The 20,441-nt window shown below is 51.3% G+C and overlaps 1 protein-coding gene across 8 annotated transcripts in view; it reads right to left on the minus strand.

Annotated features, from left to right (window-relative positions):
- Positions 1–3,129: 3,129 nt before the first annotated feature.
- The window catches only part of MAPT (microtubule associated protein tau), a 55,768-nt gene continuing 38,456 nt past the window's right edge, over positions 3,130–20,441 (minus strand). For 4 of the 8 annotated variants that reach the window (XM_004374254.1, XM_004374253.1, XM_004374252.1 and 1 more), the window contains 4 exons: positions 15,005–15,097; positions 11,308–11,389; positions 8,942–9,054; positions 3,392–3,607 (listed from right to left, as the gene is read on the minus strand). In XM_004374254.1, coding sequence (XP_004374311.1) covers positions 3,392–3,607; positions 8,942–9,054; positions 11,308–11,389; positions 15,005–15,097 — 504 coding nt within the window. Of the gene's footprint in view, positions 3,608–8,941; positions 9,055–11,307; positions 11,390–15,004; positions 15,098–20,441 lie in introns of all 8 variants that reach the window. The other 4 variants (XM_004374257.1, XM_004374255.1, XM_004374256.1 and 1 more) reach the window with 3 other exon arrangements.

Genomic DNA, 20,441 nt, shown 5'->3' on the forward strand with positions numbered 1-20,441 from the left:
CCCCCCCCCCCCAGCACAACAAGCAATCGCAAACAGGATACAGAGTCTCACCACTGAAGTTGATTTAAATGGAACTATTGATAAAGTGAATGGAGAGCTGGAAGGAACCAGGTGTATATCCTAGCCCATGCAAGGGACATTGACTGTGGAGGTGGGGGACATGGGGAAGGGCACCCAGCCCTGGGGAGATTGTCTTTATTTAAGGTCAGGCCAGCATCCCTTTGCAACCTACCTGCCACACTGACCTGATAACCCTAAACCGCAACCTTTAGGCTGGCCCCCGCTAGCTCAGCCCCCACCAGGGAGAGTCTAGAGCCCCCTGAGGAAGGCGCAGCTGCTGGACAGCAGGCGCAGGAATTGCAGGACAAGGAAGCAAGAGGTGTGAGAAGAAACGCAGTCGAAAGCAGCAGCGGCAATGACAGGGCCACGTTTCTTAACAGCTACCAAATCTTTAAACCACATTTCCTTCTGCTTCCTCACAAACCTGCACTTCTGAGAGCAGCCAGGACTCAGAACACCGAGGAGTCACAGGGTGGAAAGTTCTAGGCCCAGATGGTTCCTTGCAAAGAAAGCTTTGTCTGCAAATGAAGCCTCCAGCCGTGGAGGAGAAGCCCCAGACTCTTACCGCCCAGCCCCCCAGGATTGCCTTGAACTACACCCAAACCCGAAGTGTTAGAACTGGGCCTGAGGCTGCTGACTTTGTTTAAACAGCTCGTTTTTGCAAAGGTGCTTCCCTTCCCCCAGAGCAGCCCTTGGGGCCTGCACAAGGTGAGGGCTGATAGGGCTCTGGCCAAGACTGGGAAGGGTGTCCTCTGACTTGGCGCCCTTCCTGTCAGGCAGCTCAGGTCCCTCCTGTGGCTGTACGCCCCTCGGTAGGGGAGGCCTGGTATCCCTTCTGAGGGAGAGCTTGGCAAGATACCCCAGGCTGAGGGGTGGGCTGCCTAGAGGCTGCTGGGGCTGCAGGCCTCTCCCCAGCTGGCACTGGTTTCACTTTTCACATGATGCAAGGAGTTGAAAGACCCGCATGAGTGCTGCTGTGGGGCTTCTCCAGGCTGTGACCAGAGAGGACCATCTTCATGCTGCCAACCAGGCCAGACATAGGACACAGCACAGGGACACGCTGCTCCCAGGAGAAACTGGCTCTGCCTCAACAAAGGGAAAAGCAGGGGAGGCTAGGGAGGGGGCTGGCACCACAGCTTCTGCCCTAGTCCTGTTTCAGGCCTTCTTCTCTGCCAAGGGTTTCTCCTCAGATGTCAGAATCTGGTCTCTGTGGGGTCCCAGATGCTGATGAAAACCTTTCAAAAATGATGCCCCAGAAGTATAAAGCCACATTGGCCTCCTGGAGCTGAGTCCCAGCGTGGGGGGTGAGAGACATCTAGGACCCCCATGGATGTGGGTTAGAAACCTCTTTACAAAAGCATTTCAAGCTACATATGTCTTTTTTTTTTTTTTTTTTTTTCTTTTCACTATTATAGTCACTGCTGAATCCAAGCATAAACAGACAAATCCAACTACAACGCAACAGGGTGCAGATGGGGAGGGAAAGGCAACATCTATGTATATGTTCAGCTGCTCCAGCAGGACAGACAGCATTGCTTCCAGCAGGGACTGGGGGCAAGAACCATATCTGATGGGGGGAAAGGGGTGCCTTCCCCTTTTTGGGGTGTAGAGGGTTGATTATATGGGGTTGAGCAGTGGCTTGGCCCTCTGGAAAGCTGGCTGGCAGGAGGCTCAAAGACACAGGCTGGCGCGGAAGTTGGGACCAAAGGAGTGTGGTCTGGCCCTGGGGGTCTTGCCTGCCCATCCTGATTCCATCTCTGGCAACCAGGACACCCAACTTCCCACTGCCAGCTCAACAGAGGGGGACGTTCTCTCCCAAGTCAGCAAGGCAGAAATGTCCAGGTCATTGCTGAGCCCTCTTCTGGTTCACACCACTGGGGGTGCTCTATTTTCTGTCATGGGAGGTGCAGGCAGGGCTCGGAATAAGGTCAGCAGATTCCGTGTGGGAGACACTAGTTGAATGAGAGGAACTCAGAGAGACTGAGGTCCAACCCTTGTGCCTAGAGACTTTCCTTGGTGTCACCGCTTAGTTCAGAATAGGTGCCTCCTACACCTACCCAGCCTTCATTACTGAGAAGGGGTCGGTGAGGCTGGGAACTTGGGAACGGGTGACATAATGAGGGGTACAGGCAGTGACTGGGCTCTGCGTAGCAGACAACATGGGCACAGTGGGGCAGACAGGTGGCTGCAGTGGCCATAGGAGGGACAGGAGGCTCAGGATCCCACCTCCCAGGCCCCCGCACACTCCAGAGATGCCGGAGCTCCAGGCGTGGGAACAGCCGGATGTCCCCCAAGAGGCACAAGTCCTTACAAAGAGAACTGGTTAGCCCTAAAGTCCCAGGTCTGTGAGGTGGCCAAAATCGTGGCTGTAGTTCCAACCTTCTTCGGAACTCAAACGGGGGCTCCGCGGGGCAGAGGGAAGCCCCTCTGCTCAGGAACCCCACCCTGCAGGGAGGGAGGAAGAGGCCAGCCGCTCACAGGACATCAAGGTCAGCCACCCTCTTATCAACCTCCCTTCTCCTCCTGCCACTGTTGCTCCACAGTATGGGAGGGCCTGGAACCCTTCTCCCACAGGCCACCCACAGAAGAGGGCACACCGCCTGCAGCAGAGCCGGCCCAGCTAGGATGGCCTCTGAGGCCTGGGCGAGGGCTGTTTGCCCTTCCTGTTGGCGGTCGGTGTCGCTCCACACCGACTCTCTCCTCTGTCTCACATGTCCCTCTTCCACACTCTCCCCTCTGACCCCCTCTCTCCCCCTGCCCACCCCCCTGCCTCAGCCTCTCCCTGCCTGTCTCCCCCACCCCCTACCCCATCCTGCTCACACAAGATTGACATTATCTGCCCGCGGCTCCACAAAGGCACCAAGTTTCCAATCCTTTGTTGCTGCGCTGCCTCTGAGAAGCCCCCAGGATGGGGCCAGAGGAGGCCGGCGCCCCCAGTCCCTTGAAATTCCCCAGCAGCAGTGCTCAGAGCCTCTCCCCCTTCTACTCAGACAGAGGGGGACAAAAAAGAAAAGCAAGTGTCCAAGGAAATGTTGGGTGTGGCTATCTTTTTCGATGTTTTTTGTTTTGTTTTTTAAATGTTTTATTGTTATTAACCCACCCGTCAATTTGGAAAGATGAAATTTGCTTTTATCCCCCATCACTGGTTTTGAAGTCCCGAGCCAAAGCCCAGCAACAAAAGCAGGTCAAGTGAGTAACCGATCAACTGATCTGTGAGGAGCAGCTGGGGGAGGGCAGAGGGTGAAGGGCCAAATCATTATTCTTTTTTTTTCCCACACACTCTCACTCTCTCTTCTCTCCACCACGATTACGGACTACCCCAGGGGCCTGATCACAAACCCTGCTTGGCCAGGGAAGCAGACACTTCCTCCGCTAGCGTGGAGAGCTCGGGCGAGTCTACCATGTTGATGCTGCCAGTGGAGGAGACGTTGCTGAGGTGCCGTGGAGATGTGTCCCCAGACACCACGGGCGACTTGTACACGATTTCTGCCCCGTGGTCTGTCTTGGCTTTGGCGTTCTCGCGGAAAGTCAGCTTGTGGGTTTCAATCTGCAGAAGAGGAGGAGAGGGAGGGTGAAATGGCGGGCCAGGGGCAAGGGGCGGCCCTGCCAACTGCCCTCTGAGGCCTGGCCTATGGTGGGGGCTGCTGTTGTTTTTATTGTTTTTCAGTAGTTACTACTTAACACAAGGAGCCCTGGTGGCACAATGGTTAAGCGCTTGGCTGCTAACCGAAAGGTTGGCAGTCCAAACCCACCCTGTGGCTGTGCAGGAGGAAGACCTGGCGATCTGCTTCCGTAAAGATGACAGCTTAGAAAACCCTATGGGACTGTTCTACTCTGTCACATGGGGTAGCTATGAGTTGGAATCGACTCATCAGTACCTAACAACAACCACTTATGTACAACCCTTTCACCGCCTCCCAGCCACCCAGCTCCCTTCCCCACAGGCAGTGACCATTCTAAGTTTCTTGTGTACCTTTCAGATATATTCCACACATATACAAACGTGTGTATAAATACCTATGATAACATACATATACTCTACACCTTTGGTTTTTAAACTGAATACTTTCCATTATCGGTTCATAAAGAGCATCCTCTTCCTTGTTGATGGCTGCATAGTATACCATTGTATGAACCCAAAAACCAAACCCGTTGCTGTTGAGTTGGTTCCGACTCACCATTGTATGAGGTGTACCAAAATTTACCTACTCCCCTATTGATGGATGTTTAGGTTGGTTCCAGTCTTTGCTATTACAAACACCACTGCAATGAATAATCTTGTACACACATCATGTCACACGTGTAAGGTGTACCCTAGAAGTGGAACTGATAGGTCAAAAGGTGTACACATTTTGTTTTGATAAACACTGCCAAGTTGCAACTCAAAGTGTTGAAGGAGAAGCTAGAGAGATTAAGGGATGTCCCCAGGGCCACTGCTTCCCAGCCATGAGCCACACACATTCCTCCCCTTTGCCAGTGACTGAGGAGGAATGTGGAGATGGCAGCAACTGAGGGCAGCATTGGTACCTGTGCTAGAAAACATGATGATGTGAAAGCCCTTTTTAAAACAGAGAAACAATGCCATAGCTAGGAGGTCCAGAGGTCTTAGCTCCAAAGAATATCCAGGAAACTCAGAAGCAGGAAGCATTAGCTGGAGATGTGATAGCACATATTGATTCTCTCCTGAAGTGGCTGACACAGTCTCTCTCCGATGAAAACAAGCTCAGCAGTTTTCAACCTGTTTTGGGTCCTAGACCTCTCTGAGCATCTTGTGAAACCAGAAAAATGTGTATACACGGGCATGGGCATGTTTATAATTTTCCACACTACTTAAGAAATCCATGGACCCTAGATGCAGAGCCCCCCTATTGCAGAGAGTTTGAATGGGGGTGTAGAGAGAAACCAGGCTATACGCATATTTTGTTCATTTTTTGGGTCGCTGCTTTGAAAAAAGGACCCTTTCATACTGTTGTATTTGAGTAGCCATTTTTTAATTGTGGTAAACATGTATGTAACAAAACATTGGCCATTTCAGAAATCTTCATACGTGCAATTCAGTAACATTAACTATGTTCATCATGTTCAACCATCACCCTTATCAGAAACTCACCCTAAGCACTGAATCCTCCTTTCCTCCCTGCCACCTGTCCACCTCTGGTAACCACTACGACCTCTATGTTGTTGTTGGGTGCCGATGAGTCAATTCCAACTCATAGCAACCCCATGTGACAGAGTAGAACTGCTTCATAGGGTTTTCTTGGTTGTAATTTTTATGGAAGCAGATTGCCAGGTCTTTCTCCCACAGAGCTGCTGGGTAGGTTCGAACTTCCACCCTTCGGGTTAGCAGCTGAGCGCTTTACCATTGCTCCACTGGTGCTCCTTTGGTCTCTATACGCTTGCCTATTCTAGATATTGCATATAAATGGGATCATACAATATCCGTCCTTTTGTGGCTGACTTATTTCACTCAGCATGAGTGGCCATTTTGACATAAGCTTTGATAAGAACTTTTAGGCTCATGTTTTTAAAAAAGCTTTGTTTCTTAAGGAAAAAATGACAGATTTCTGGGAATGTCCAAAAATCCCCCAAACTAAAGGTGGCATGGGTCCTACCACTTCTTAGTGATTCTGCTCAACACAAGGAAATGAGGGGCTGAAAAAGAGGGGACCCTCTGGGAACAGTGGCTTCGAGCCATCACAGAGATGAGTTAGAGAAGCCCCTGAGGGAGGCCGCTGAGTGACCACCTAAAGTGGGGGACACAGAGCAGAAGGAGCTGAGAAGTTCAGGTTTGGACTTGGATCTAACTAGTGTTCTTCTATGACTACACCACACCAAGTACCTTCCAGAACAGACTCTTGTTTGAGTCTCAGAACAACTCTGGGATGTAGTATTTCCATCCCATTTTGCTGAAGGAGAAACTGAGGCTCAAAGCACTTGCAGCTCTTTTCCAGGTCACATCTCGGAGCAGAGTCAAGCCCAGAACTTCCCCCAGGGCATAAGAACTTCCAGAGACAGATGCAAAATCCTCCCTTCACCCATTACCGATGCCCAGCCCCACCCAGACCCACTAAGTCAGACTCTCTAGGGGTGGGGAATCCCTGGGTGGTATAAGCAGTTAACATGCTTGGCTGCTAACTGAAAGGTTGGAGGTTCAAGTCCACCCAGAAGAAAGGCCTAGCGATCTGAAAAATCAGCCATTGAAAACCCTATGGAACACGCAGTTCTATCTGACACACATGGGGTTACCATGAGTCAGAATCCACTTGACAGCAACTTTTTTTTTTTTCATGACACCCCTCTGGAGGTGGGGACCAGGCATCTGTATCTTTGAAGCTCCCTAGGGCTGGGAGACCCTGCCTGAAACCCGGGTGGGAGCCCCTGCCTGAAACCCGGGTGGGAGCAGGTAAAGGAAACAAGCATAGCTTTTGCAGATAAGATTCCCCACTTCCCCAGGAATTGGGCCCAAGCCCACTTCCCTCAAGGCATGCAGCCTCCTGGCCCATCTTGTGTTTTCTTACTTTCAATAGAGTCCCAGGCCAGAAAATATTTCTGGACCTGGGAAGCCATGTATGCCACAGCATGATGGTAGATGGCCACTTTAGGTCCACCTTGGGGTCAGGGAGGCCAGAGGGGGAGCTGCAGGGAGCCAGAGGGCCAGGGCCATCCAAGGGGCAGCAGCCCTCCCCCAACCTTGGGGCCCCTGCCTGTGGATCAGGTTCTCAGTCTGCAGCCTCTGCTTTAAGATGATTCCAGCAAATGCTGCTCCATAAAACCACACTGCCAGCTTTCACCACAGCACAAGAAGGGGTGCCTCTCTGTGTTTAGAATGGTGCCTGGGCTGCAGAGAAGGATGAGGAGGGGACGGCGGGGACATGCTGAGAGCAGGGGGACTCCTATCTGCCACCCAGCATGGTGCGGCGACAGACGGCCCGGCCACCCTGGCCCTTCCAACCACCAGGGCCACCCTGGACAGCGTACTTTCTCAGGCTGGGTTGGTCTCAGACGGTACATCTCTTCTGGGACATCCCTTCCCCCCGCCACTCCCCAGTCAGCTGCCGGGAGGCACTAAAGGCTGGAAGGCGAGCCAGGGCCAGAACTGCAGGGCCGGGTGGGTGGGAAGCCCCAGGCAGGGTGCTTCACTGTATTTGTGCAGAAGAGCAAATGCGCAACCACAAGACCACATCCTGCCACCAGCCCAGAGGGAGCTGCTCAGGGGTGCACCCGCCAGGCCTCCCGCCCAGGCTCATGCAGACCACTGCTGTTTTAGGTGCGTGAAGCTGATTCCAACACTTGGTAACCCTGCATGTGACAGAGTAGCACTCCCCATAGCGTTTTCTCGGCTGTGATCTTTACGGAAGCAGATCACCAGGTCTTTCTCCTGTGGAGCCGCTGGGTGGGTTCAAACCGCCAACCTTTTGCTTGGTGCACCGCTACCAACAGCAGAACCTGGAGACTCTAGAAACTGCCGGAATGCTGAGATCTGACCAGTCCCAAGCCTCCTCGCGGACACTTCTAGGACAGACCATCCAAAGCTTCGATGAAACAGCCATCGTCAGCATCACTGTTTTGCTCTCGTGACCCATTTAGAAAATTCGGTGATGTCCCACGACTTCCTCTCATGCACCAGGCTCGCTTTGGGGATGGCTACTTCTTTATGTGGGTGCTTGCAAGCCACAGGGCCTAGCATAGTGGTTCTCATTTTTGGCTGCACTAAAGAATCGTCTGGGACTTTAAAAAAATCCAGGTGCCCAGACGGTATCCGAAACCAATTAACTCTGACTCTTCTGGGGTGGGGGGGCCCCGGCAGCAAAGACGTTGACGCTCCCCAGGTGACTGCAGCGGGCAGCTAAGGCTGAGACCTACTGCCCTGGACAGGGCTGATCATATCGAGTCAGTCAGTACAGGGGTCCTCCTTCTTCCCCGTTTGGAAAACTAGACTAGCCTTTGTCCATCTTACTTGATTAAAACCTGTTATGGGTTGAATTGTATCCCCCTGCCAAAATATGAGTTGAAATCCTAACTTCTATATCTAAAGGATCCCTGGTGGTGCAGTGGTTAAGCGCTTGGCTGCTAACCAAAAGGTTGGCAGTTCAAACCCACCAGCCGCTCTGGGGGAGAAAGATGTGGCAGTCGGCTTCCATAAGGATTACAGCCTTGGAAACCCTAGGGGGCAGTTCTACTCTGTCCTGTAGAGTTGATGTCAGTCGGAATCGATTCGATGGCAACAGGTTTGGTTTTATAGCTGTGGATGTCATCCTGTTCGGGAAGAAGGTCTTTTTGTTGTTGTTAATGAGGCCCTATCAGTATAGGGCGTGTCCTAAACCAGGGGCGGATTAACCAGTAAACACGGTCTGCACCGCTTTGCATTGAGCAAGGTACGCTCAGGTTTAACTGTATTTACTTGCTACTCTGGTGAGCAATGTCACATGGGTTCCCCCACGTCTTCGACATGGTGGGGGACAGGTGAAATTGTGCATTGCAGATTGGTAGGAAGGCATAATTGGGCTTGTGTGTACCTTGTTTATTGGGTGATCCGGCCCTGCCAAAACCTAATCACTTCTGAGTTACAAAAAGAGGAGATTAGACACAGAAGAAAATATAAATGGGGAAAGATAGATGCCGCGTAAAGATCGCCAAGGAACCACGGAACGCTGGGGCTACAGAAGCTGAGACAAGGATCTTCTCCCAGAGCTGACAGAGAGAGCCTTCTCCTATAGCCGGTGCCCTGAATCTGGATTTCTAGCCTCCTAAACTGTGAGAAAAAAATACATTTATGTTCTTTACAGCCACTCATGTGTAGTATTTCTGTCAATAGCAGCGCTAGGAAGCCAAGGCAACACCAGGCCCAAACGTAGCCCCCTCCCTGCCCTGCCCTCTTTACCTTTTTATTCCCTCCGCCAGGGACATGGGTGATATTATCCAGGGAACCGATCTTGGACTGGACTCTATCCTTGAAGTCCAGCTTCTCAGATTTTACTTCCACCTGGCCACCTCCTAGAAAACAATACAATACCATCCTGCCATCTTTTTCTGTGGTTCAGTGGACCTTTGCGCGCACTAAATAAGATCTTCACAGCAAAGTGCCCATGGGCTGCTGGGGGCCCAGCAAAAAACAGGTCAGTGGAGGGCTCAGACCAAGACACAGCTCTCAGGCTGGCACTTTGACTTGAACAGGGCTAAGCAAACGTTTCCAAGTGGAGACCAACCTTTAGGAGGAGAGTCATCTACTGTGTAGAAATTAGCACTGTCTATAAATCTTTCTGCAATGATAGAAATGTTCTAAATCTACACTATCCGATAGGGTAGAAATTAGAATGTGGTTTGTATACAAGTAAATCCTCCCAAAGGGTTCAAAAACATTTTGCTTCACCTCTCTAATCAAGTGTGCATCAAATATTTACTTGGCCAACTCATCCTTCTTAGATAATGCAAAGGTAAATCACAGTCAGTCTAGGATAAATTATCCTAACTCTGAATTGGTTACGCCCCAATAAGTGAAGTCTTTCTATGTCAACACTCTGTCAACCACAGCCCCACAAGACCTCGGAATAAAACTGAATGACAAAATGCACACTGAAGAAGGAAAGGCTGTGATCCCTTCGCCCTTCTTGGGCACTCGGTGCCACGCCCAAGCGTGGGAGACGTGGCATGAGGAAGAGAAAATTTAGATTACTTTCTGAAAAGGATTAAAGCCACTGAACAAAGCTGCTCTCTGAAGAAAGAACGTGGTAGGATGGGCACCAGTTGTGAGGTAGTTTCCACTGGGAGACCAAACTCTCACAAAATGTCCAAGGGAGACAGAAAATGATTAGACACATTCTGGACTATGCTTCTGATGACCTTGTCTTCCAACAGAAGTGGCTCAAGACCTCTGCCTTGAACAGGGCCCGACTAAGGCTGGAGTCCCTGCTTGAGACTCCCAGAAGGGAGTTAGCATCTATACCTGTGCTTCCAATATGGTAGCCAGTAGCCACACGTGGCTATTTAAATTTTTATCAAATCAAATTAGTTCAGTTCCTGAGTTGCACCAGCCACACTTCAAGTGCTGAATAGCCACACGCGGTTGTTGTTGTTAGTTGCCATCAAGTGGATTCTAACTCACGCCAACCCCATGTACGCAGAGTAGAACTGCTTCATAGGGTTTTCAAGGCTATGGCCTTTCGGAAGCAGACTCCCAGGCCTGTCTTCTGAGGCGCCTCTGGATGAGTTCAAACCACCAACCTTTTGGTTAGTAATCAAGCACTTAACTATTTGCGCCACCCAGGGTCAGTGACTACCACATCAGATACTGTAGATAGAGAACATTTCCATCATTGCAGAAAGATTAATAGACAGTGCTAATTTCTACACAGTAAAAGACCTCATTAAAGTGCTAAACAGCAAAGATGTCACTTTAAGGACTAAGATGCACCTGATCCAAGCCATAGTATTTTCAATCGCCTCATATGCATGTGAAAGCTGGACAATGAATAAAGAAGACTGAAGAAGAATCGATGCCTTTGAATTATGGTGTCGGCGAAGAATACTGAATATACCATGGACTGCCAGAAGAACGAACAAGTCTGTCTTGGAAGAAGTACAGCCAGAGTGCTCCTTGGAAGCGAGGATGGCGAGACTTCATTTCACATATTTTGGACATGTTATCAGGAGGGACCAGTCCCTGGAGAAGGACATCATGCTTGGTAAGGTAGAGGGTCATCGATAAAAGGAAGACCCTCAATGAGATGGACTGACACACTGGCTGTAACAATGGGCTCAAACATAGCAACGATTGTGAGGATGCTGCAGGACCGGGCAGTGTTTCATGCTGTTGTACGTAAGGTCACTGTGAGTCAGAACCTAACAACAACATGGGATGGGAGGGGTAAGCACGGGGTGGGGGAGCTCAAATAGCATCATTTTCTGTTTGAACAAAGTCACAGTAGGGGCATGGCTACGGCCCGGGGGACCATGTTGTAGCTGGTACATTTCGTGAAATACCTCCCATGCTAACTGAGGACCAAGTACACATCCTGCTTGGAGAGTCACAGGTCAGGCTGAAGACCAGCAACTCCCTTCCTTCCTCACCTTGTCTCGGCCATCATGGCCCTGCTCAGGAGCGAATTCCACCCTCAACACTCCCTTTGATGGCCATCAGACAAATCCTTCCCAGCCACTTCAGGAGAAGGCATTGAAGAAAGCTCCACCACATAATCCTGTCCCACCCTCAGCACCCTTCTGCCTGCCCTCCCCTTCCAAAAGGGCTACCTGGTTTATGATGGATGTTGCCTAATGAGCCACACTTGGAGGTCACCTTGCTCAGGTCAACTGGTTTGTAGACTATTTGCACCTGGAGGTGAGAGAGAATAAGAAAGAGAGACAGACAGAGAGATGAAGAGAATAAAGTAGAATTATTTTATGGGTGTAACTCAATGAAAAGCAGCCGTATAAGCCCGGGCTGTGCTCAGACGGTGGCTTCCGTCTTCCACAAGGAAGTACAACCTAGTCATGGTGGAAAGTGTGCTTTTGGAATTCTGCTAACTCTGCCCCAAGGGAGCAGGGTCGCCACAAAATAACTGTGGGATTAAAGTGTCTTCAATCCCCAAAGGACAAAAGACCTCAGCCAAAAGGAGGGACATCTTGTCATCATGCAGGTTCCACGCCATGTTTAGCAAACACCACTCAAAGGCCAAAAAGAATCACACCACCTCCTGATGTGAAAGTGACAGGTCACATTCACTGGCGATAAAGGATCGGTCTGCATGCGCAGCATCTATTTGAACAAGTCTCGTTAGAAAGGCAAGATGGCTGTATCTGCTTGGCTTCCGAGAGGAGAGAGTGGTGTTAGGACTGACAGGCAGGCTTTAACCCAGGAGAAGCTCTGGCAAAAACCAAACCCTAGCCCCCACAACGAGGGCAATTTGGGTCAGCAAGCGGGACCAGCCCAGCTCAGCCGCTCAGGGAACTCAGTGGGCACCTGGACACACCAAGTGGCCTGGACGTTTGAGTTTTTTACAGAGAGGAGAAAGGACACCAGCAGGACAGGCAGGCGGCACGGCAGAGCTCTGGGGCAGGTTAGCGTCTCAGCCAGCTCGCCCAGACTTGGACACACACAGGAGGTCTAACGGGCTCCAGGGCTCAGAACCAGGTCTGGGGGCTGGTGTGCAGCCCCACCATGACAGCCACCCTCCGGGGTGGGGGGCAGGCTGGGCCCTGAGCTGCCCACTGACCTCAGCGCCAAAACCATACCCCGCAGCAAGGGCTGGTCGCCCAGAAGCAAGTCTCCACAAAGCTGTGGCTATGAGGGTCCCCAGATGGCTAGTCACTAGTTGACACTTTCAGAGCCCCTGGGGCTCCAGCAGAGACCGTGTGGGGTCACCTGAGGGGAGCCAGCCACTCCCACTCCCTGCCCTGGAGTTACTCAGAAGAGGGATGGCCTCGTGGCAGAGAATGGGTTTAACAAGGACACCAGAGAAACAAAGGAGCTTTCTACTGAGATGTAAATCACCTGGAACAATCCCAAATTATTTTATGTTAAAGTCATTTTGGCATTTACTGCTTGTTGATGGAGAGTTGACTGAGACAGACAGAAGGACATGGCTTATGTGGGTGGAGTGGGGTGTGAGCGGACATGGATGCGGCAGCCTGCATGTGAGCAAGGGTGGATGCGGGGTGTGGAAGCCCTTCGCAGGGGATGATTTGGCCTTTCGGTCCTAGTTCTGAGGCCAGTGAGTAAGCCCCCTCGTCAACAGGGACCACCTGGGGTCGATGCTGACCAAGTCTCAGAAGGTCACATGGTGAGGTCAATAAAAGCTTAGGAAGCCTAAGCCTCACTGAACTTCCCGTTTGGACAGTGAATGATATTCTTCTCTCTGAGAAGAGGTGAGGCCGCCCCATAGGGATATGGAAACTCTGTGTTAAAGAACCCCCCCACCTCATTTTCAGAGCATGTGCTCCGGGAGGTGCTGCAAGGGGCTCTGGGAACTCCTCCTGGCAGGAAGGAGTTGTATGTAAGTGTTGGTGTGGCCAAAGCTTACTCTCTTTTTCACTTCACCCTGGACAAGGGAACTGAGAAAGAGGATTTGGAGATGTAGGCTACCTCCAGGCTGGGAAGAGGAGGGGAGGAAGCCAGAGGCCTGAGCCCAGGCCAGGAACCCACTAAAGAGGCCGAGGCTGACGATGCATACTTGTCTGTAGCCAGAACCTTGCACCAGGAGAAGAACTTTCTGTGAGGACTCCTACTGCGAACAAGCAGTGGCTACAGGCCAAGGACAGTGCTTGGGCCAGCACGGGGTATCCTGCGGCCCTTTGCCAAGTCACGGACTGGCAGGGAGTGCAGGACAGATGCCTGGTGCCCCCGAGGGAGTCCCCTGCACTGCATGCAGCTCCCTCAGCCATCACTAGTGGGAAGGCCTGTGCTGCCCCCACACTCCCCCAGCTTCTGCTCATGGAGCTATCGGCTCAGGACTGTGGTCTGCGGCCCACTGGAGCTGAAGCCCGTGGCGTGGCTCCCCAACACAACTTCCTGCCGGCAGTCCAGACTGAGTCAACCCCAAGTACAAGGCCTTGGTCCTCTGGCCTGAGCCCCTTGTCCACAGTGGAGCCGAGAACCAGAAGTCACAGCTGGAACAGGACCCACACCCAGAGAGCATCACCATGGGCGGGGTGGGGCAGGAGAGCAGGGGTGGGGGATACAGGGGACACCAGCAGACACTGTGAGGAGGCGTTAATAAAGCACCATGCAGCCGCTGCCAGGAAGAACTTGCTACCCGGGATGGAGAGGGCTCAGTGCAGAGTCAGGACCCCACGGTCAGGGCCAGAGGCAGCAGCACATTGCAAGAACAAACCCTCTGGGCTGGACTGGATGCTGTGCAGGCCCAGGCTGTGCATCTTCTGGAGAAAGAGCTCCCCCAGAGCGAGATGCCACTTTCAGAAACCACCCTCCCTTGGGGGGGACCTCAGGTCTTGAACCTCCAGCTCCCAGTGTGTTTAAATGTTTGTTTACAGCTGGCCCAGAGGGGCTGGGGACTGAGGAGGGCATTAGGAAAGAAGGGCTGAGCCTCCAGGTGAAGTTCGCACCCAGAGGTGAATGTGGACCCGGAGGACGACAGGGAATCTGAGTGGGTCACGTGGGCAGGTGGGACGTGAGGATTCGAGTCCCCAACACCACGTTTACATATGAATCTCACAGGGACACACCCCACTGGGGACACAGTTGGGACCCTAGGGACATTTGGAGGAAGCCACATTGAAAGAGGGCCTTTTGTGAACTGAGGCTCAGGGCCAAAAGCAGGTTCTCCACAAACCTCCTCAGGCAGGCCGAGGGGGCACACTGCTGTCTGCTGCTTTTGCACCTGCCGGTGAGGCTGGAGCTGGTTTTAAAGGAGAGCTGAGAGGCTTGGGGGTCGGCTCATCCCTTGCAATGCAGAAAACAGAGCTGAACAGACGTGTTTTGCCCTCAGGTGGGGCAGTAAGACCTTTGTGCCTGCCTGTCAGAAGAGACAGGCCAGTGTTCACAGTGGAAACATGCCAGGTGAACCTGCCCGGGGGAGGGGGAGGATGGAGACCACCCCAACCTCAAGCAGGGGCTGGGGGACCCCTGGAGGCAGGTGCTGAGCAGTGAGTGGGGTCCATGATAGGTCTTATGCTCGGAGGACCCGGACTCCCGGGGGGGGGCAGAGAGAGGATCAATCCCTTTTCCTATTCTGCCCATGCAGTCCGTGCAGGCCAGGAGACCCATAATTGAAGGGACTCCTTTCCTAGAATATGGTGAAGGGGTTTCTGAGAACAGTGGACACCAGTGTGGGACTTGAGGAGCCTGGGCTATACTTATGTGGGGGACACAGCTATGTCCCAAGCCTGAGAATGATTTATTCTATGCAATGTCTCACAAGTACATAGACTTACGGCACTTCTGAAAAAAGAAAACCACAGTACGGTGCATTGAACGTGTGAAGGTACTCACACTGCCGCCTCCTGGGATGTGTTTGATATTATCCTTTGAGCCACACTTGGACTGGACGTTGCTAAGATCCAGCTTCTTATTAATTATCTGCACCTTTGACAGCCAGAAAAAAGGATGAGTGACGCACCCCCGGACCACTGCTCTGTGCTAACAGACTCTGCTCTCTGACTTCAGCGGGGGAGACGAGGCCCCCCTGCAGGGGTCGTCTGGGTTTCTGAGGAGTCATGGGACTCCAAGTCACCCCTCCCAATGGAAGCCAAAGAGATTGACTTTCAGGATGACACGGGAAGAGAGGGCTGCCCCAGGAAGGCATTCCAGAAAGGCAGGTGATGTGAGGTGGGCCCCACCTTACAGCTTTGGGGTTTACAAAACAGATTCCTCAGGAGGCAATTATTCGGTTTACAAAAGGACTGCATCACGGACACCCCACTAGAAAGCACCTCGGATGCCTGTAAACTGTAAACCAGAACTGAAAGTTCCCTAGGTTGGAATGGAGTGAAAAATGTGCTCAGTGACATGAAAAAAATAAATACAAAGTCCCACCTGCGTCTTCATCCACACACCCATCAGACCCACCCGAGCAGTCACCAAGAATTTCATGTGGCTGTTCTCAAGACCTGTTAAGCATTACAATCACCTGCGGATATTTAAAAAAAAAAAACAACCCAGACCCCACTGCTGGCCTAGAATTAATCAGAACCTTGAGTCTGGCAGAAGTGTCTAGACTGTTGACCATCTTGCAGGTGATTCTGATGCATAGCCAGGTGTGGGAATCACAGACCTCGTGGGTGGGACCCAGGTGGCTTTGTGGAGAAGACACAGACTCCCCTTCATAAGAGCTTTGTCTCATGGGAGACGGCTAAGCGCCTTCCCCTCCCCCCTGTCCAACCGCCCTCTTCCCCCGTACACCTTCTACCAGGTGCTGAGAGGAAGCTGAGCCTGTTCCCAATTGTTCTTAGCGTTTCTGCAAGCAAGTGTGGCCCAGGTGGTAATGATTTGACTGGATTTCTGGGAGGCTCTTCTTTCGCCAAGGAGCCCTGCCTGGTGGCACAACAGTTAAGCACTCAGCTGACCCAGAGGTTGGTGGTTTGAATCCACTTAGCGGCTCTTTGGGAGAAAGACCTGGAGATCTATTTCTGTAAAGATTACAGCCTAGAAAACCCTATGGGGCAATTCTACTCTGTAACATGGGGTCACTATGAGTCAAAATCGACTCAACAGCACCTAACAGCAACCTTTTTTCCAGAGGTCCTGAAGTGGTGCAAACAGTTTGTGCTTGACTACTAACCTAAAGGTCAGTGGTTCAAACCCACCCAGTGGTGCCATGGAAGAAAGGCAGGGTTTTTTTTGTTTTTTCTTTCTCCGGTCACCAGGGAGGTATGGGGATATTAATGTTTTGGTGAAGAATGAATTTTACTCCATTTGCCTAAAAGCTATGGAATAAACAGGCAACCATGGTCCAGAGATAAAGTTGAAAAAGTCTAGATTTTTGTCTGCTAGGTCTGTAATGATCCAACCCATGACCAGAAATAGTGTGCCTCAGTTTTTATTAATCACAGACAGAAATATCTGCCACCTGGAATTCCCAATTAAGAATCAGCACTGCCAGCTTGGTTTCTGAGATTTTGGAAATAGCCCTGCAATCTCAGTTGCTGCCTTTGAACTTGGTTGGGGCTGCTGTTTCAGATGCCCGAGATCCTTTAGGTCGGGCAAATTCTTCCTTTGTAGGCTCTTCTCTGGTTGGTTTTTAAGCGTAAAAACCGTTTCTCCTTTAAAGCTTGGATAGATACCTAACTCCACTTCCCCTTTCTCCCCTACCATCCTCCTGTCTTACAGATGAGGTCACCTGCAGCCTAGAGAGGCTCAGCGACTTTCTCAACTCTGCGGCAGAACCCACACGAGAACCTAGATCTAGGTGTTTCTGCCTGCCACGGCCTACCTGTGTGCCAACAGAGTTGCACCTGGGTTGTCCTCAAGGCTGTTGCCTCATGAACCCAATAAAAACAACACTCCTTTAGGCGAGCACTGACCTTCTCTCCTGCCAGTGAGGAGGGACCAGGATACCACCTCAGCCCGGTCTGGAGCTGGGAGGAGGAGGTGGACTGGGCATTCTTACACAGCACCTTAGAGCTGCTGGAGTCCCTGTCACCCTCTGCATAATGTCTTTGAATCAACTTGTGTCACCCTCAGATTTTAAGAAGTCCCACAAGAACTCTTTCTTTGGGATCATTCTTTATTCATAAATTTCCCAGAAGCAGATTTGCCTGCTTTCAGAAAGGAATTGAAGCAGTTTAGAATTTTTTTTTTTTAAGGCACAATAATAAAACAGAACGTTTAAAGCATAATGTTAAAGGAAGCAGAGGTGACCTAAACTGACAATTACAAGACTGATCATTACTTTGAGCTCTGAGCTTCCTGGAAGCCAAGGGAGAAAGGGAAAAATGATGGGTTACATAAGTCTATCTGATAAAGTAAACTTACTAGTTTTTCAAGGAAGACAATGTTGTTTTCTGTACTAATCTGAACAAGAAATTCATCAAATGAGTCTATCAAGGGGCATTAAGCAATAATACAAGGTCTGCAGCATACGTAGGTGTTTTTTTTTTCATGCGGCTTTTTCTTCAACCCCACAAAAAAAGCAACAAGCTTTTGTGGAATTTGGCAATAGACACAAGGATATTTACAAAACAGATCTGAATTACTGTTAGTGCTCATGTTAAGTAAACACCCTTTACAGAATTCCAGATTTGCAGAAAGGGGAAAGAAAGGCACTGGTTGGCATAATCAGAATCCCGAAACTTAATATATATTGCAATGTATATTGTGCCTCAGCTGTGGATACTGGAAATACCCATCAGAGGAGAGAATAATTTTGGAAGCTCCACATTTTGATCCGGGGGACCCCTAGTCAGGGGAGAAATTCCTAAGGTCAGGGTTTGACCCTAGAAGGGAGGCTGGGACTGGAGTGGGGCTGAGGGCAAGTCTACTTTGGTTTAATCCCTGACCTGGAGGGCCTTAAGAAGTCCCAGACCCTCACTAGATCATGCTCTAGTTCCATCTGGGCTCAAGTCTCTCAGGGCTGGCCCACAGGGAACCAGCCCTCCCTCCCTGCTCCGAGTCTCTGGGCCTGCCCTCTCCCCACGGGCGCTCCCAGGGTGGCCTAGCTGAGGACAGTGAGCTGTCTCTGGCTCAGCCTGTCTCCAGCACCACGTGGCGTTCTGGGCCAGTTTTCTCCTCGTCAGGGTTAACAGGCCCAGTGCTGAGGGCTGGGAGTAGCTGCTGGGTGTTCCCGTGAGACTTTAACCTGAGGTGGGCTCCGTGTACCCACACCAAGCCTCTCTTCAAGTCCAGGGCGGTCAGCCCAGGAAATGACACGGGAAAACCTACCTAGTGCCGGTTAAGCCAACTGGCCAAAGAGATCAGGTAACAGGGAAGAGTGAGTCACCTTTAGACTTATTTACATTGTTCCTTTAAACAGAGAGAAGCCCTGGTGGCACAGTGGTTAAGAGCTTGGCTGTTAACCAAAAGGTCAGCAGTTTGAATCCACCAGCTGCTCCTTGGAAACCTTCTGGGGGAGTTCTACTCTGTCCTATAGGGTTGCTATGAGTTGGAATTGACTCGACAGTAATAGGTTTTTGGTTTTAAACAGTGATCTCCCAAAGGTCCCTTAAAATGATTAGATTTTAAGATTTTGAAGAAACACAGATCCTATGCCCAGAGAGATGGCCAGAGGCTCTCAGGGTTACAGGCTGTCCCAGAGAAGGGTCCTTGCCTGGCTCTGACCTGGCACTGTTCCAGAGGAAGGGTAAACCTGCCTAGTCCCACTGGGTTCAAATCACTTAATTGACTCCACATAAATGTTCTACACATGTGCTTTTTTCCTGTTTACTAGCAATTTACTAATAAAATGTAATTCTTTTAAAAACACTTCAGTTTTCTTTTATGTCTGTAGTGAATGGGAAAGGGAGGCCATGAAGAGGGGTGGAGACAGAAATAGATCAGAAAGAGAGGTGGGTAGAGGTGAATGGGGAGAGAGAGAGACACCAAGATTGAGGGACGGGAAGGAGGGGGAGTGAAGACAAAACAGACACACACATTTAAAGAGAGAAAAAGAAGTCAACATCGATGTGGAGAATCAAGTAATAGCTCCCAGGGCTGAGACCTAAACTGGAGAGGGATGTTTACAGCGTTCCATCGCCATCTCGTGGCCATCTAGAATATTGCAGCCCAAGGCGTTCGAAGCCCACAGCTCTGGGATGTTCTCGCCCTTCCCCGGACCTTCACATCCAAACTGCTGGCCTGGCTAACGCTCCCTCCTGGGCAGCCTCAGAGGAAGAGACTGTAGTGTCTGCTCAGAGATAACCAGCAGGCCACTCCCATGCTCAGGCTCCTGTGCCCTTCTTGGCCTTGACCCCTGCGCAATCGCCTCTCACGCTTGGCGATCACCAAAACCCAAAACCAAATCTGTTGCCGTCAAATGGATTCTGACTCACAGTGACCCTATGGAACAGAGTAGAACTGCCAGTCACAGGGCTCCCCAGTTCTCCTGACCACATGGCCCCGGCCCCTCCTTCTCTCACCCCGTTGGAACCCAAGACTCTGCTTCCTCAGCTTGTGCTGGGACCCCAGCACGGCACTCTCCTCTCTTCTCAACGCTGGGCATTGGGAGAAAGTCACTAATCATACAGTGGTGGCTGAAGCTCCTGCTAGCTTCACCTCAGCTGGGCCCTCACCCCGCCTCTGATGGACACCGCACACACACCCTTCACCCTACTAACCATGGAGCCTGCCTCTCTGCGGGGGATGCCCTCCACTCCCTCTTCTTTACTTCCATCCTGGCTAGCGGACAATGCCGTCCTTGTCGAGGCCCCCTGCTGGTTCACAGCAGCCCCAACCCCTCTGCTGGCACCTTCTCCATTAGCAGTTAGCGCTCCTATTAATGACGCGCCCCTCTGGCTACCCTAGCCGACTCTGGTTCTGCCTTGATTTACTTGTGCAGCTTCCCACCCAACCTGCGCACCCAGAGCTCTCCAGGGGCTGCCCTTCCAAAGGCCACTTACGGTCCTGAGCAAGGGTCTGTCCTGTCTTCTTTAACTTGGTGGCACTGACAGTGTAGGGAACACTCCATGTGGGTGACAGTCAACAACACAGGTAACCCCTCCCCTAGCAAGTTCTCCTCTTGCCTGGTTCTCCCTGCTGCTGCTGTTGTTTGCCACGGAGTCAATTCTGACTCATAGTGACCCCGTAGGACAGAGTAGAAATGCCCCATAGGGTTTCCTAGACTGAAATCTTTCCAGGAGCAGATCGCCAGGACTTTGCTCCCGCAAAGCTGCTGCTGGGTTCAAACTTCCAACCTTTTGGTTAGCAGTTTAATTAACCAGTGCGCCACCAGGGCTCCCTCCTGCTGCTCCAACTGCTCCTTTTACACAGATTTCTC

The sequence above is a fragment of the Trichechus manatus genome, unplaced genomic scaffold (assembly GCF_000243295.1).
Source record: "Trichechus manatus latirostris isolate Lorelei unplaced genomic scaffold, TriManLat1.0 scaffold00028, whole genome shotgun sequence".
Lineage (NCBI taxonomy): Eukaryota > Metazoa > Chordata > Mammalia > Sirenia > Trichechidae > Trichechus > Trichechus manatus.